The 18531-nt window shown below is 39.9% G+C and overlaps 1 protein-coding gene across 1 annotated transcript; it reads right to left on the bottom strand.

Annotated features, from left to right (window-relative positions):
• Positions 1-5311: 5311 nt before the first annotated feature.
• vsx1 (visual system homeobox 1 homolog, chx10-like) lies at positions 5312-7192 on the bottom strand. The gene is made up of 5 exons (XM_062520000.1): positions 6808-7192; positions 6332-6410; positions 6098-6221; positions 5798-5978; positions 5312-5565 (listed from the first exon to the last, which is right to left on the bottom strand). The coding sequence occupies exons 1-5, from the start codon at positions 7190-7192 to the stop codon at positions 5312-5314; spliced, it is 1023 nt and encodes a 340-aa protein (XP_062375984.1).
• Positions 7193-18531: the final 11339 nt, after the last annotated feature.

Raw genomic sequence — 18531 nt, forward strand, 5'->3', positions numbered from 1 at the left:
CACACACACACACACACACACACACACACACACACACACACACACACACACACACACACACACACTCACTCACTCACACACACACACACACACACACACACACACACACACACACACACACACACACACACACACACACACACACACACACACACACACACACACACACACACACACACACACACACACAGGCTAGAATTGCTTATTTTCATATGGATGGAAATATTTCATAGTTATGATACTGCAATAACTTCCCAACCACAACACATTATTTGCTTGCTGAGTTTCACTTCAGATATGATCAAAATACGTACATTTCAGCACTCCATGACATTATGCAGAAGTGGTCAGTGTTGTTGTTCAGCCAGTTACAGTTTCTCACACTAAATCTTTGCTTGTTACAAAAAAAATCTTTCAAACACCATATGGTTAACCCCACACCAACTCTGCAAAACCTACACTAATCAATTTACTAAAAAATAAATAAATAAACCTATTTCTAAAACACCACACACAATTTTCTACCTAACACACAAAAAATAACAGGAAGTAACTTGATTTCGTTTTTCAAGCATCAAAACATAAAAATGACACACTTATCCTCACATGTGTAATCACTCATACACCATCCAATCATTGTATCATGTAGGCCTGTGAATAGATAATGATGAACCATGATGGTGGGATACTCTATGGCTAAGTAATTTGAAAAGTAGTCAGTAATTTCTTTCTTTGCATATCTAGGCATATCTTAGGCATATCTTGTTTTTTCTTGTTGGCTGTAAAGCTAGCCAAGTATTTTGGAAAATTCCCTATTCCCTATTTCTCTCTGTAGATGAATTTCACTCTTGTATGAAAGCCCTAAAACAGAGGAGTTTTAGATTTTGAGCAACAGTGTACTACTGTCCATTATGTATCAAAAATATTATGACAAAAGAGACAAAATGTGTGGAAACAGTTGTAAAAAAAAACTGTAAACACACTGACATTATGGTTCACCAAGTTCTAAGGGACAGAGTGACTAAGGAACTGGAACTGTTCCTTACTCTGTTCCTTAAAACTTGTACACACAGGCTCTGAAAGTGTTTGACAAAAAGCCACTAAGATATCACCACTGTGGGATACTACACAAACAATCTACTCATTTTTGAGCATATTGCTATTTGATACTTGTTTTTTATTTATTGAGCGATAATTTGATTTTAAGATATTTTTTTTGTGCTTCTTGTGGGACTGCAGATGTAAACTAGCCTAAGGCTAACTCTGGTGCAATGCATCAAAAGGTTACATTCTTGCACATTGTCTATTTCAAATAAGAATTAAATTGAATGGAACTGAAAACTGATTTACTTGGGAACCACTTATTGGACAGAAACATGCTTTATTTCCTCGTATTCGGTAAGGTCTGCTGTTAATCATGACATAGGGTTTGCTATGTGTTGAGTAAAAAGTCAGTGAGATATTTCACAGAGTAATGGGTGTGCAAAGCTGCCTGCAGAATTTAAATAAGGCTACGATCACATTTAATTTAAGTTTAGATGATCCAGCCTCCTTGTCCTATATGCCAAACGCCCCAGCGTTCGCAAGGTTATCCCTCCTCCCCTCCTCCTCCATTTCACTGATAGCCCTGATAGGGGGCGGTGGGGGTTAAACATGAGTGATTCCACAAATGTGTGAGTGAAAAAAAATCATATCATCTCTCATATCAAAACATGCCTTTTGGCTTTTTGGATGTTGTGTTAATGTATGTATATGTACATGTATGCCTAACTTTTGACTCATATGCCTGATTTTCAAAGTTACCGTTGGTGAAATTGAGCCAGTACATGCATTTCTAGTTTAGTTTAGTTGGGTACATTTTTGGCAGCTATCTTGGATTTTGCCCCAAAGAATAACTGTGCGAAAGTTGGTGCTTGTATCTTGTATCTCTGCACAATGTTTCTATTATCTGCCTAACTAAATACTGAATTTGTGGTGGACCAGTTCAATGGTTGTAAAGCACAGCTTATTCACAGTTTTGTGTGTTCAGTGGCTATTCTGGGATGATCATTACCACATATTTGATATGTTTTTTCATTAAATGTGTGGGCCTATTTGAATCACAGACTGAAGAACATAGCACTATGTTGTAACACTGACTATTCAGTGAAATATTTTGTCATATGTTAGATATGAGATATGCATGTTTCCAATTACATTTCAAATGCAAATAACTGATGTGTACATTCAGATCAGCGCTGCAGATACAGAAAAAAACAGCCCTATAAGATTATAATTTAATTCTGTTTGTGTTACATTATATTGAATCACCCATGCAAATAAGGTTATTCAATATTGTATTCTCTATAGAGGATTTAACAATATACATGATTATTCACTCTTTTATTTTCTAATAATGCTTAACAATAGTGCCATCATATAATTGTCATTTTGTGAATCGGGGGTGGTATAGTGGGCTATGAAAGTGGCTCAAGGATTTGTCGTGTGTATTATGATTGATGACGTTTTAATAGATTTAATACCCCTCATTCAGAGTGATCAGTCTGTGGGAAGTGGCTCTAATCTCACTAGTCTGTGTTTTTGGTTTTGCTTCCTCCTCCTAATCTGTTTTTCTTTTATCCATATAGAAAAAACAATAACATACAGTATCTATAGCATGGCATAGCTAACAGTAGGATAATCATTTTGTTATTCTCAGTGTTTTCAGTGCTCATATTGAAAATACATTTTACACAAGACAAATACATTGAAAATAAATGTGTGGGCATTGTGTGTGTGTGTGTGTGTGTGTGTGTGTGTGTGTGTGTGTGTGTGTGTGTGTGTGTGTGTGTGTGTGTGTGTGTGTGTGTGTGTGTGTTGAAGTGTTAGCTATATTGCACAAGACTATATGCACTATAGCCATAGTTGACATAATATTTTGCAAACTTACTTGTTTGATTAGGTTTAGTGTATGCATTATGTAAATGATTCGATTGTCTCAGTGTTATTAGGTCATTTAGGTTCATGTCATACATGTCATCACTGCATTTCTATTGGTAGTGGCAAAGTTAAAATATAGTGGTAAAATAAACATACCATATAAGGAATGACATTACAAGAGGCTATTGTCTAACTAACTATGCAGAAGAGATACAGTCAACATTGTCATTTCAAAAATAAAATGAGATTAAATGCTCTGGGGCTTTAGGGCACAATAAGCAAACTAGGGGGCAGGGTGCAATTATATGATTTGTAGACCATTAAGTGGGAATTATACATGATTATGCGAGGAGGATTTTAAAGATTAACCTTCACATTTGAAATAACAAAACTAGATGTTATGTGTATCTTAAGGACCATAAACTAACTGGGGCAACGGTCATGGCGGTAAGTGTATTTAATAGCTGGTAAAGCCGCCACAATAGGGCTTATGGAGCTCAAAGCAATGTGTCTAATGGTTTTGTATGACCTGTCAACAAAAGCATTTTCTGTGGTAAACAATACAAGTCACTAAGGTTGAAAAACATTGTTTGACAAAGGCAACCACATTGTGCAGATTGTGTTTGAAGGACAACCTTGCTGTATCACTTGCAGATGCACCAAGGGTACAATCTGTAACAATCAAACAATCTGAGCAATTAAATTGCCATTTGAAAATGATGAAAACATCCCTTCTTTCACATAAACAAAAGTGTAAACTCTTCTAATTATGGCACTCAATTGTTCAGCACAAGGAAAACTTCCTTCTCCTATATAATTCTGTCCTTCAGTTCTTGAAACAGTTTTGAATTTGACATCTAATTTGCTGGAGGTTCAGATGGGCCATGAGGAGTTAAAGTCGGTCATCCTAATTGAGACACTAAGAAGGTATTTCTCAAAGGGTGTGATGGACCATTTGGACGTCTCCTGTGTCATTCACCTGCAGAAACAATTGAAGCAGAGTAATCTATGTTAATTAAGTTTACTTTTTCATTATCATGTTGTTCATCTGACTAGTCCAGCAATCCATGCAGACTTGATCAACTTTAATGTCTATTAAATAAACTGAGATGTCAGTTATGTCCTGTTTATAAATTCATATAAAGTTGATAAATAAAGCATAACAAATGTCCTTAAAAGTTCTAAATGTGGTCGTTGCGATGACGTCTGTATGGCCGCACAACGCTTTTAAATCATCAACAATGCTGAATGAGTTTCAGCTAAATCCAGCATTAGTGTGTCATGTAGCCTGGCATCATGGGTCGTGGAATGACCCCATTGCTCATGACATCAGTACTCAAACTATATGCCTTCACAATTCTTTCTTTTTCTTTTCTTTAAAAAAAAAAAAAAAAAAAAAAGGCGTGTGTGTCTTCCAGGAAAAAAACATGTTTGCTTTAAAACATTTTTTAAAGGAGTTTTCCTTGAAGGCACACACATGGTTAATGCTTATAACTAAAACCAACATGAATAATTTATCTATATCACAAAGAAAATATTGTAAGGATTTCTCTGTGATGCTGCTGAATTTTACAGACTTGTGTCAGATTTCCTTGTCACCAACTTGTTTCCTTGTGTCAGATTTCCTTGTCACCAACAGTACTCAGCCTTATTTTTGAGGCCCTGTTCTTTCTCCACTCTTCCTCCATAGCCACCCTTCTTTTAGGTAACCCCATAGCTGAAGTAATAACAATAAATGGATAAATGGTTATACTATGGAATGACTGTTTAAAATCAAGATACATGCACAACGAAATGCATAGCATATATATTTTATTTGTCCACGTGTTTGGTTGATTCTGTTGTTAGTACATTTTCTCTTGAGATTTTATATGACATTCAGCATCAACACAATTAAAGTGCTTTAGAATTGGGCTCATGGAAAAGCCTTTACGTATTCGAGGTACCAGGTGTCCCCCAAAACATTGACAACACAACACAATAAAAAAAACAGGTGGAAATATGACTATACCCCCAATTTTCACTGTCTTTAAATTGCAAGGGTAGTCTGATTACTTAACTGAAATAACTGAGTCAGCATTAAAATGATCAAATATAAAGGGAACTTTGAGAGGCTCAATCCAAACTCTGGAATCAGTAGTGCTCTCACCACTAATTGGCAAAACCAGTATGGCTTCTTAAGTACTAATGATTGAAACAAGAATGAATAATAACAATAAACATCAAACTCTCATATTTGAAACAAAGAGACTTAAACAATGACAATTAAAAACCAAAAGACAAATACATCTCTAAAAAGATGGTGGGCGCCTTGCCCAGAGCTTGAATAAATTAGTCCTCAAGTTGATATTGTTCCTCATAGTCCGTATTCGTTCATTAAATAAGAAAACATTTAACTTTCGTTGTCAGAATCGCTGTTCGTGTCACTGATCCGCGGCGTAGTTTTCAAAGTGCTTTTATTCTCCTGTTTGGAAGTGCTCGATAGGTCAATAGCCATGTCCTCCATGTCGTCTGTTGCACTGGCCCTGTTCGACCAGGAAATGTCGCTGTCCTTCCCCTTTGCCTCTTCGCTGTATGAGTCGGAGTGGGTGGAATCCGGAGTACCGGGGGACTTCTTGGTAATCTCCAACGACTTTTTGTGCATTCCTGCATTGAAGGAGAAAGTTAATCGTTAATTCAAATTCAAAGTTAAACGCGTATCGGGATATTCTGAAACCACAAATAAAACTGAAGTCTACTTATTTATTTACCAAAACAAAGTAATCATGTTACATGGTTTACTTGAATCACTTTCACCAGACGTCTCAGCTATGTATTCATGATTAAATACATATTTGAGTCAAAATTATTAATAGAGGTGAACAACCTGCTGGCTCACCTAGAAGCCAGGGAGCACACGAGCCCATCATGCCGCTTTTGGCGGAGTTGATAATCGATTCCGGTAAGGGGATGGAGTGGCGAACCATGGCACCGTAGAGGCCGTACTCTGCCATCACGCTGCTGCGTCCCCAACACTTCTCCCTCTTCCTCCACTTGGCGCGGCGGTTCTGGAACCATACCTGTTTCAAACACACAGCGCATCATTTTAAGCTGTTCAAGGATTTAAGGATTGATTATCTTGCTTGATGTTGTTGGCGCAGTTTGTAGGCCTATGCCAGACGTGATTTCGTGCAATTACCTGTATCCTGTCCTCTGGTAATTCTGTCTTCATCGCCAACATTTCCCGTGCGTAAACATCTGGATAATGCGCTTCCTGGAAAGCCTTCTCCAGCTCCTCCAGTTGATGAGAGGTGAATACGGTCCTATAAAACAAATGGAATCCATTAAAAACACAGTTAAATTTACTTTTCAATATCAATACAATAATGACCTCTCAATTTTTCATCATAATAGAAACATGAAGCAAGCATACCTGTGCCTCCGTTTCTTTCTTTTTTGAGAGTTTCCTGAGTTTTTGCCATCGTTTCTATCCCCAGATAGGCAATCGTCATCTGCCAGGAAAAAAAAGAATTGAAATTATTGAAATGACATTTGATGAATTTGATATTCATTAATTACGCATTTAGATCTTAAACGTTATACATTAGCCTACATACTTGAGTTTTGGGATGTTTGTTGTTTTATTTGCTGGATTAAAATGTACTTAAAGGGAATTAAGTACACTTTCAAAGCCAGCATGTTATCGCACACACCAAATAGGCCTACCAGTAAATTACATATATTTGTAGCCTATGTAGTTTTATGATGTGAAAAACTAATGCTAGATTAGTAAATGTAGCGAACGCCAGTTTCAGCACCGCTACAATCATGGCTACAGTGGACAGCTCCAAGTATCTCAGTTGACCAAAATAAATTAAAGCATGTAATTCGATAGGCCAAGATAAGTACCAGAATAGGCGTCTCTCTGCTGCTCCAAGTTTTGCATGAATTGACTCTCAGTCCTGGATTGAAGAAGAGGTATATGACTTGGTAGGAAACACGGAGCGCCAGGTGGTTGCTGCGCCGCCAAACTGCACAGGAACCCCAAACCAAGTGGCAAGGAGCCTCCAGCGAAAGAGAACCCTCCTATTCCCGTGTTCGGTTCATGGTTGCCGCCACCACCATGCCCTGACTGATGGGGCTGGAGTTCCGATTCGAGACCCAGCAGGTCGGTGATGGCAAAACCCTTCGATCTAAATCCAGAGCCATTGAGCCGTGCTTTGTCGATTCCAAAAGATGGGGTTAAAATCTTGACTTTTGGTTTTTCGTCCGCAGCATCCTCTCGTCCTGTCATGGTGGTCATCGGTAAATCTGACTTTCTCTTTCTTCCTCTAAAGCTCAAACGGATGAGATGGGAGAGTGCATCAGCGGGGCAATTTATCCACGTCCCCCAGAACTTGAGCGTCCAATCAGATTCAATGTGAGGGATGTCAACTAAGAGGAGGCGTTTCCCTTTTTCAATCCCAAAGGATTAATTGCCACCAATTTTCCCTTAAATCCGATAAGGATTTTCTTCCCTCTATTTGAATTGGTCCTAAGTAGTTTTTTTCGCTCTAGATGGCAGATTTCACTTAGACGGTAGGCCCCACGGACAAACAGCCACGTTACTTGTTGTGTTGGATGTATGTTTTCCTGTTGGTAAATCGTTTATTTTAGCAAATGCAGGAACTCGCTTGATTTTTTTATTTATTTTTTATTTATTTTATTTTGCATATAGGTTAGGCTATATGCATTTAATGCTCTACATAATGTCTATGTAGGCCTATCCATATTTAGATTGCTTTGTAAGATATGGTGATATGCACTCACACACTTAAACGCTTTAAGTGGCATGAATTCTATGAGTTGTGTATATAGCCGAGAACTTTTCCTACAAGAGGTAAACATTTCGAAAATAACATTCGTTCCAGTGTTTTATCCAAAATACATATACTTTTTTATGAGGGACATCTAAATGTTTATAAACAAAGTATAGCAACAAGTGAGCCACTTCTGGGAAAACTATGTTATACAGGATAATTCATCATAACCATAAAATAGTTAAAGACCTCAGCACTCTGTCTTTGTCTTGAGAAATAAATTAAATGTTTCCCCTGGTGAGCACTTCAGGAAAGATCATTTATTTACGGGACAAATAAACAAGTGAGACTTTTCGAGGTTCACCAAATTAATTACCTTGTGTAGGCTGCGTAATAAAAGAGGTTGCAATATGTGTGTAAATAAATGCACTTATGCAGTCTTACACAGGATATTTATCGTCTACTTGTTACATGTTTTTCACATTTAACGCAGTGTTTAACAATACCGATAACTCACTGTATCGTCTAGATATGTTTAGGTGTGAGGATTGGTGGCTTGACACGTGTGCCCCACATGCACACTTTCGCTCAGGCAGACTAACGTGAAGAGATTCTCCTGTAGTAATTAAAGTTGGTAATCCGACCTTCAGCCAAATTTCCTGCGAGACAGATATTAGGATAAAACCTAAATTGTTTTGACGTAGCCATCAAATCAGCTTTATTTCAGCGGTTCAAGTTTAAACCCGGGGTGCCAGGAGAAAATGAAGCTCCTTAAGTGTAAAAGTAATTTGGGAAATTAGGCGCAAGTGGTAACCTCATCGGATTGGTGACCAGAGATGTCACCTGAGGTAGCTGAATGAAACAACAGTTTTACAAATGCTTTCATTAAGCGAGGCAAATGGTATCATCTCTGCCTCCCTGATTTAAAAAGCAATTAGAAAAATCGTCTTACACAAGATAATTAAATGAAATACATTAAATTCGTTTACTCTTTCATTAATCTATGGCCTGAATGAGAAGCTATTAGAAATCTGCTTTTAGGGCATGTGTCCATTAGGATCAAAATCCTTGTTGACTACTGTGATGCAGAAATGTTCGTGGGACACAGTGGTGCAAAGCATTAATTTAACATGTTGCAGTTCTATCAAGCTATTTTATGGCATAAATAATATTTAAATGCTTATCTGAGATTATTAGGGTCATGCACAGTGTCTTCTCAGAATTAAAGTATCTAATGTGCTTTGAGCACCACCTCTTTTAATAATATTAATAGCAAATACACTGATAAAGGTATGACCATTAACATATTTAATTTAGCTTCATTTTAAATCACAATATTCAGCCCTGATTAGATTACAGATACAGTTGATCATATCTATACTCATAGGATAGCAAACGAAATTTGATGGTTTCCCTATTCTCTTTTAGACATACTCCTAAGGAGGTTCATTTAGTTAAAAATTCTGTGAAAACGTTCTTAATTAAAAATAATAAAAGAGGGAAATATTGGCATTCATAAAATGCAACAAATCATAATGTTCTAAATTGTTGCCAGACTTCTGAGCTAAACTGAAGATAGTATTGAAAGGGGAAAAAATAGTACTTAGATAATGAATTGTTTAATCACTTATGGTGATCAAAAAGTGGCAACCCTCTTCTTCACATGTTTGCTTGCTATAGTAAAGTAAAGCAAAAATTATGTTATTTTAAGGGCCAGATTACAAGGCTGGGTTTCATGGTGTCATCAAATGAGATTATCTGGGATTAAACTAATCAGTAAATGTTTCTCTGCTCATTATTTTCCAGAAAAGATTTCCAGTCAATTCTCCACCGCCAAGATTATTAATCTCTTAAAGAGAGAAACGTCAAAAATCGCTTTTTGCTCTAATTTTCTCTGGTGATCTCCTGGCACATGGAAGCAGTTTGACTAATAGACAGGCCACGTGCCCTAATTCTGAGATGAATCCAGCCACTAGGAACTGGAGAATCCTTGTATGTAATGCTAGGTTGTTTGAGCGTCCCTCCTGTAATAATCCACCAATGAAAAGACGTTGACACACTGAAGTAGGCACACTAAACCTAATGAGTTTCAGGTTATTGAAAATACCAAAAAACATCATAGATGTAGACGTGGAGATGTAGCAGCAGTCCGTTTTGATAGGAGATGTTTTATTTTATGATTATTGCAATATTTCTGCAGGCTCAACAGAAACCCAGCAAATTCTGAGCAAATTGAATAAATCAAATGTGAGTCAGCTTTGATGAACTATTTCCATCCATTTTCAACTGTAATATTCCCGCATCCATTTGTTCCGAGCTAGAACTCAAGTATGCTCCAAGACACCGGATCTTTCATCAAACATTAAACAAGACGCTCTTCAAGAATGGGACTTTGACTTAAAAAGCTTTGTGAAGACAAGCTTCTTAAAGGCAATGTAAATCTCACACAGAGATGCTACATGGAGTCCAGTGATCCTCTCCATAAACCATTACCTCCACACAGAGCTCACCACATCTGGCAGATGTTGATGGGCAAATCCTTGAGGGCCGGGTGGGGAGTGGAGCAGACTTGGGTAGAAGGACTGGTGGGGTGTGAGGGTGTACACATGTTGTGCAAACAGATGGACACCACTGTGTCCAGATGTTTTGGCCTATCTATTAAGATTCCTCCAGATTTGTAATCACCAGGAACATGGGATACCATTGCTTTGGCCGCCACTGAAATACAGAGGAGCCTGTAGCGTTCCCCTCAACCACACATGTCTGTCAGATAAGACCCCCTGCCGATGCAGTAGTCATCGGATGCGAGCTGAAAGAATTGACAATGATCGGCTTGTTTTGCCCTTAAGAATTGTCAACTCCATGCTGTGAATCTTATCCTTCTGTTTCCACAATTACGGACTGACATGTTTCAGTGATTCCCCCGAATGTCCAGGAAAGGCGATGACACACGAGAAGAGCAGTTTGTCAATCTCCAAAACAGATGCTCAAGCTGGGGTTGTCTCATCCACCCAAAATTACAAACAATGGACAACCCTCTGACCAACCAAATTGTTCACATTAGTCATCTTCAATATGAATTGTCCTGACAACATTAATCTGATTTTTGTCCCTATTCAAATGTAATCTTTTATTTAATCATAAAGAAACAACAGACTCAGAAATGTAGAATAGATTCACAAGGGTTTGGGGTAGTTTTTTTTTTTTAAACAACAGCCATTTGCCAACAATATTAAACCTGAACAGGCTTAACATTGTTTGCTATCATAATAAAAAACAGAATCAGGAAGTTTAATTTTTTTCCAACTCTGATGATCTTTGCATGAGGGGAGGATAATGAGAAGGGGGTTTCTCTGCGAACGTATGTTATTGCTTTGTAGATTGCGATTCTGCTGTGTAAAGATTGCCTGATGATGAGGCCTGAATGAATGCTTGGATTAGTTTTTGGGTCTCTTAGCGTCGCTAGACTGCTTACCCTTAACCCCCTCCCACGTCATTTGACTTATTTATATCCATCTTTTCATTTTGCTCATTTTTTTCCCATACTGTATATCTCTCATTTGTTTGTCCTGATTAATTGTTTCTGCTGTAAGTACATTGACATCTGTTTCTCACCCAAAGATCACACAATGTCTGTCTAGCCTTTTTTTAGAATAGCATGAATACACTTTAAACCATCTAGAGGGTTGTTTTACACAAAATACTAAATATGATGATGATGATGATATATATGTAACGATTAATTATGTACTAAATTAGTAAATTTTCAAGTCAAAATGTGATACAACATTAATTAAAATCATATTATCATTTGGAAACTAAACCATGAAGAGAGTGTAGCCACATGTGGGCCATTCAGTAATATAAACCACTGCAGACAAGGGGGACCCACTTTAAAGCTTGAATAAAAGTAATCTGCAAATTATAATTTGACTAATTTCCTCAACAGTTCTTCCTCTCTTCCTCTCTCTCACTTTCTCCTCCCCCCCACACAGACACAGACACACACATGAACACACACATACATGCACACAAGCACGCGCAAGCACACATACTCAACACACACTTTCATAATGATTAAACTATTAGCACTGCCACACACCTCTCTAGGCCCACCCAGTGGCACATGTCTGTGTCCTGAGAGAGACAAAGTGTGGAGGCCAATGAGAGAGGGAAAAGAGCGTTGGGACGCTGCGTGCCTCAGTCTCTCCAGAGAATACCGACAAAAGGCATGAACTGCCCACCTGGGAATTAAAGGACTATGATCAATTGAACGAATAATGATAAGCAACTGCGAGAGGAACATTTGGTTGGGTGTTGGATAGTGTCTATAGATAGTGTCTGTGTGTGTGTGTGTGTGTGTGTGTGTGTGTGTGTGTGTGTGTGTGTGTGTGTGTGTGTGTGTGTGTGTGTGTGTGTGTGTGTGTGTGTGTGTGTGTGTGTGGTTGGGGGGTGGGGTGGGGGGGGGGGGTTATGCTTATCAATTCTAACTTGCATTCAATATTCTCTGCATATACTACAGGACATCTACCATATCTAAGGTTAGTTAAAAACTAACAAGTATCTTGTTTCTATATCATGAATCTATAAAATAAATATTTGATGAAATTATATTATTGCCTAGGACTGAAGGGTGTCAGTATCACACCCATGCTGTTGATTACTCTAAACAAACTCAGCAAAACAGGCACTTAACTGAAAACATACTGTATCAACTCACGAACAACAGTTGTCAGAGGATTTTTGTGTCTAGACTGCACTCTGTCGCTTGTCTAAAACACTCAGATGCTCTGCTTTCCATCCCAAAAGTGGTGTAAGTGATAGCAGTAATTGGCACGCTATAATTCTCCACCCAGACAGCGATTATGCCTTGGGTCACCCCGACAAAGCCTGCAAAACACCAGGCCTTATTGGTTGTGTTGTTAATTGTTTTGCTGGTCCATTGTTTATGTAAGCTAAGGACAAGAAAGACAATAGTCTGGCCACGCGTCACACTCCTGCAAAGCAAGCTCCACACCACGTCGCTGTCCTAATTATTCAAAAATGCACATTTATGCAAATAGCTCCCCCAGTAGATTAACCTAATTCACTCACGTAAACAACTCTTGGGCACTAGGATTAAAGTTTTTTGAAAATTAGACAAGTCACTAATGATGTGGTCTGAGTGGCCCATCTTGCATCTGAGAGCAAAAAAAAAAAAAAAAAACAGAAGAAGAGAGAAAACCAACGTCACCCCAGAAGTGAGGCGATGCTGTGACAAGACACACTTCAAATCTGTCACAAACGTATAAACAACGCAACTGCCGACGCCGCCGGCGAGGTGATTAGGTGTAGCAGTTTATGATTAGAGATTAATGCCAGCCTCTGTGACTGACACTTGGCCACATACGAGACACTCTCCCCGAGTGGCGTCCGCCCTTCTGGATGGGCCCACGCTGCTAAGTGGGCCCACGTGCCATATGATGCATTCTGTCTGTTCCTGCTGTCTGCTGCCGACGTATGGATAATGAACATTTTAATATATGCATGCATGCTTGTGTGTGGCACTTATTATGTACAGTGAAGACAATTATTTGTCTGTCTTCAGGGCCACTGATTGTTGTGTTTGGGTGGGAGGGGGGTCTAATAGGCCGCGTCTCTAATAGACAACATAGGACAAGAAAGTATTTAATCTGTTCCTATATGGACCATGGTTATCAGGTCTGGCATCATGCGATGGTGATTTGATTGAAGATTGTTCTTTTAGTATTTCAGAGTGACGCTATACCAACCCCCGGGTCTCTGAGGATAATTATGGCTGTACCAACCCCCGGGTCTCTGAGGATAATTATGGCCATCATCCAGGCACACTTATAGCATTAGCAGAGTTCAATTCCGTTCTAAATTACCTCATTTTCCATTCTACATTAATGAGCATCAGTGTGCTAGTTAGAGATTGTTCAGTTTGGACAACACTAATAACAGTGTAGCACTAAAAAGGTGCGAGGACTTTTATTTTGGGAAGGAACTGAAAAACAGGAAAGGGGAAGCAGAGGGAGAGTTTTAGAAAATGTTCCCGCGTACTGAGGTTCTGCCTAGGCTTTATGAGTAACTGAGAGGTGAGCAGCTCTGGAAGATAAGTTGTATTGGAAGAATAAACTTCAAGAGTTTAATATACAACGGAACTCCGTGTCAGGTTATATTGGATGCCCCACATAATTCACTTTTACAACAGTAATAGTGACCATGATAATCTCCCTCTGTCTATGCTGTGCTGGAATGACCCAGCCGTCTGGTCAGCAGAGGAGCGGAGAGGTTGGACACCAGTGACATGACTCCATGCAGACGCCTGACCGCCCAAAAGCCATCCTATTGGGAGTGTCATGACAACAAAATGTATCTTTCCCATCTCTGATCCAGCTCCACCTTGCAACAAAGCTCCCCTGTGGCTCTATTTGGTTAAGTCGAGGGCTCACTGCAAATGGGCAGCAGGGCTGTAGCCTTAGAAGAAAAAGCACAGCACAACAGAAAGGACAAATGGAGAGACAGTGTGGACACCCAGCGTCCACTACGCAGAGACTCTAAATGGCGTCGAGTTCCTGTGCTCGACTTTGCTGATCCATCCCACAGCTCCCTGTGAAAGGGGTGAGTCTGTCGACTTCGGTTAACTCAGCACAACAATGGCGCCATTCTTCGAGCCGTCACAGGCCTGTCGGGATGACTTAGTCCGGCGCAGGATGATCGCTCTCTCCCTCTCGTTCTCAGCCCACCTTCTCAAAGTGTGCTAATTAGGGAGAAATCATCAAGTCACTTATGGGGGTACCCTCATTAGGAGGGTCTCAGCCAGGGAATGTTGGGGGCTGCCAGACTGTCAACTGCCACTGGTCAACGTTTAGGAACAGAGAGATAAAGAGTCCAATCATCAGGATGTCTCCTTTGTGCCCCTGTATTGTTTTCCCAAAGGGCCAATAAAAAGCCTTTTGTGAGGGGGACACTGCAACAGGCCTCTCAGTCATCAAAAATAAACCCTGCAATAAATTGGCAAATAAACATTATAAAACACCTCAAGTTGTTTGACTGGAATTGATGATGGAAAATGAAAGATTTTGATACTGTTTATTTTAGTGCAATGTCTTAAATCTCGCAAGATTAATTCAAGCAATTAATAAATGAATGCCGCTTTTAAGGCGAACATAGCAAAAATATATATATTTTTTTTTTCAAAATCGGGACATTTCTTGTTTTGCAGCTGGACACTAGGGCCCCACACCAAAGAGAAAGTTTTGCTTTAACTGCGAAAAGACAGATGAAAGTGATAGGGTGGCCTCCTAAGAGTATTATAAAAATGAAAATGAAATCTGGCTTTGATTTAAATAATAACTTCGATATTAAAAACCAGGGGATTAATTTGACTTAAGACCATTGCCCCTTTCTTTGTCATTGGAAAAACCGCACATATGGTAAGAGTCATATGGTCCACGTCACTGGCAGAGGTATGCAATCTTCCTTATGGATTAACATCTGATTTCTAGTAAGTATCTTTTATTATATCCCCCAAACAAAAAGCATTTTGTTTAAGCGTTCATCAGGCTTGGCAAAAAGACGGTCTTGCTTCTTATCTTCCTCGTCATCCTAAAAGATTTCACTCCTCTAATTATTCCTCCCCCATAAACAGAAAACGCTCATGCTGTTACATTAAAGGATTTATTTCCGTCAGCAGATTGTGTGTGTCATTAATTTCTTTCTTTTTTTTAATAATACCTGTATCTACAGAAGTATTGACACAGATTACAAGGAGCAGTCGGGGTGTGGTGGGAGAGGGGTTTACGTCGGGATTAACGGTAAACCCAAAGAGAAATATTGAGGAATAAAACAATTCCTTGGTGTAATTAGGGAAATATGGTGTGATCCAGGATGGGTCATGAGCCCTGTGGCGACTCTGTCACGGCAGCAGATGTCAAGTGTTAACATTCAATGATTAAAATCAAGGAGCGCCGGGGCCACTCCCTGTCGCACCCCGCCAACAGCGACCTGTGTCACACACACACAGAGACACACACACACACACACAGACACACACACACACACACAGACACACACACACACACACACACACGCAATCTGGTCCACCAGTCTGTTCAGCAAGAGGCAGGCTGAAATCACCACCACCACCCATCAATTCCCCCAGTTACCCTCAACCTACCCCGCCACCTCTCCCCACCCCACCCCACCAACCCCAGGGCCAGACACTCAGGCTGCCCTGGTCAGCAAGGAAGGAGGCCGTGAAGCAATTCAGCTCCAGGACTGTGTGTGTATGTCTGTGGGGACTTGGGATGTTTCAACATCTAGCCCCCCTTTAATACATAAAGATATACACTCACATCCGACACAGACGTTTCTAAAACTTTTGAGTGGGTGTTTAAAGAGGATCCCAGAGGTTCAGGATTGAGTAAAATACTGGTTTAAAAACGTGACTAGAGCTAAAATGGATAGTGGTTATTTTAACCCCTGTCCTCACTCCCCAACATCCCCCCATTCAAACCACCATCCAAAAAAGGATGAGCATAATCCAGACTAGGTACCACAAGACGTTCAGAGGCAATTCGCCCCTCATGCCCCTCAAAGCATCCCCCCAAATCCACCCCCAAACACCCCCCTATACCCCTGAGGGCAAGTCCCACCATTAACGTCGTTGACCCACCGTCTTACGGGTGTGTGCCCGCTTCCACAAGCTATGGTGGCAGGATTAGAGCAAACGAGGCTAAGAACAGATTGGAAAAGAGGGGGGAAAAGGCAAATAAGAAGAAAATCGGTTTAAAAACGCAAACATTAATTCACAATGAATGACAATGAATTCAGCACCCAGTCTGTGAGGCCAAGATTCAGAATTGGGTAAGTTTGCCCCACTGATGCTCCCTGACAGTTGTTAATTGGACAGTTAGCAGAGGGGTAAATTATTTCCCTACATATACTGAACTAGCAAAACAGCAAAGATTACCACAAGACAACAAAATGGTCCTCCAAGCGAGATAAGAACAAAAAGGCAACTAAAAGGGCGATCATCAAATGTTCAAGGAACCCTATTGCCAGAGTGATGTAAATGCTCTAAAATATAGCTCAGAGAGAGAGAACTATAAGCTTTATTTCCGACACAATCCATGGAGATTCAATGGCATGTTTCCATTAATGGCTTCTTATTTTTGATCCTTCCTGACCTCCCCCTAAAACTACAATGAGGTCTGTGTCTGAGACAGCAGGCTTCGTTTAGGGTTCATTACGAGGCATCGGGGGGCGAGTGGCGGCATGGCCACGCCATGCAGAACAGGCAGCCTGGTCCGTCCTTCTGCGCTCCAGAAAGTTTGCCCCGGAGGTGAAACCGTTGCCTGGACCCCGGCTAATTTTGTGCATATGCTCCATGACAACCTCGCGGCACCTCGGCAGATGCCCCAGTGGGGGTGGGAAGGATGGGGCAGTGGATGGTTGACCGACAGCATTACAGCACTGATGATGGTATTTAGGGGAATTTGCAGAGCTAATAGTGTAGAATGTGATTCTGTAAAGGCTTTGGTTGGAAATGTATTTACGATCATATTTAACATGTGACCACTGTTGGCTTTAAAAGCAGTGGTGATCCATGATTTTCGATGAGGGAGAATTAGATGACTGGGAGACCTCTGTATGCCTCATAGTCTCACTTATAAATCCTAGAAACACATTCAATATATAAACATCTCACATATTTCTTGGCAAGATTCAACCCCTGAAAGCCACAGCATAAAAACCAAAGAAAAACCTACAAATGTATCAACAGACCTGAGAGACGCCATAATGGGAGACATCTTAGTTATTGCTATTACTTAATTTTGCTGCTTATCTCATTGTAGGCCTCAAATCCAAGTTAACGCGGATTAACTCTCATGGAAAAGGCATTAAGAGGCGGATAACCTCTGCTTCCAATGAGTTAATCTACTCCCACGTTAATGAGTCTTGTACTGGATTGCTTGAATTAAAAGCAAATATCAACAGTCAGTGGGGGCTGAGTGCCTGGCCTCAATCATGTATCTGCGGTAATGCATTAAGTGATTTGATTCCCTGGGTAGTTGCTGTAATCATGTAATGTTGGTGAAAAACAATAAAATTAACAGGTTATCAGGAAATTAAACGTCTCCTGCTCAGGGATGGGTTGGGGAGGGAGGAGGGGGGCATTAAGATCTATTGTTCAAAGCAGAATTCAAAAACTAGACTAAATATGTTTTTGACTAATGGGGTAAAGAACTTTAGGCTAAAATGACTTCAGTTATTTAAGACCAATGTTATGTCTGGAAAAAGATATAAAAAATTAGATCTATGCCCCTTCAATTTTCATCAATATTCAGTGCCTTTTCATGCTAAGATGGCACCCAGTTTATTCAAAACTGAATAAAAAGGTTTAATGATTCCTGATCAACAATGTTACATAGAGTGCAATATGAAATGTTCCAGGCACGCATAGGTAATTTCAGAGACTTCATTTTCCATATTACAAAATGATGATTTTTGAAGCCCTTATTTTAAGGTAATAAGAAAACCCTGCATTGTGTTGCTTTAAATGACTGCGGATAATACTGTATATGTCACCCATTGGCACAAATTTGTTTTGGAATTGCTTTGTGTTTCTGAATGTGTGTGTGTGTGTGTGTGTGTGTGTGTGTGTGTGTGTGTGTGTGTGTGTGTGTGTGTGTGTGTGTGTGTGCACGCACGCACGCGTGTGCATGCGTGCGTGCGTGCCTGTGTTTTGTTACATTCATGACATTAAAAAGGTCATACAATTTTGACAGGCTTAAAGTGAGTTGTTGATTTTAGATAGATCTAAAAA

This window comes from Sardina pilchardus, chromosome 18, assembly GCF_963854185.1.
Source record: "Sardina pilchardus chromosome 18, fSarPil1.1, whole genome shotgun sequence".
In the NCBI taxonomy this organism is placed as follows: Eukaryota; Metazoa; Chordata; class Actinopteri; order Clupeiformes; family Clupeidae; genus Sardina; species Sardina pilchardus.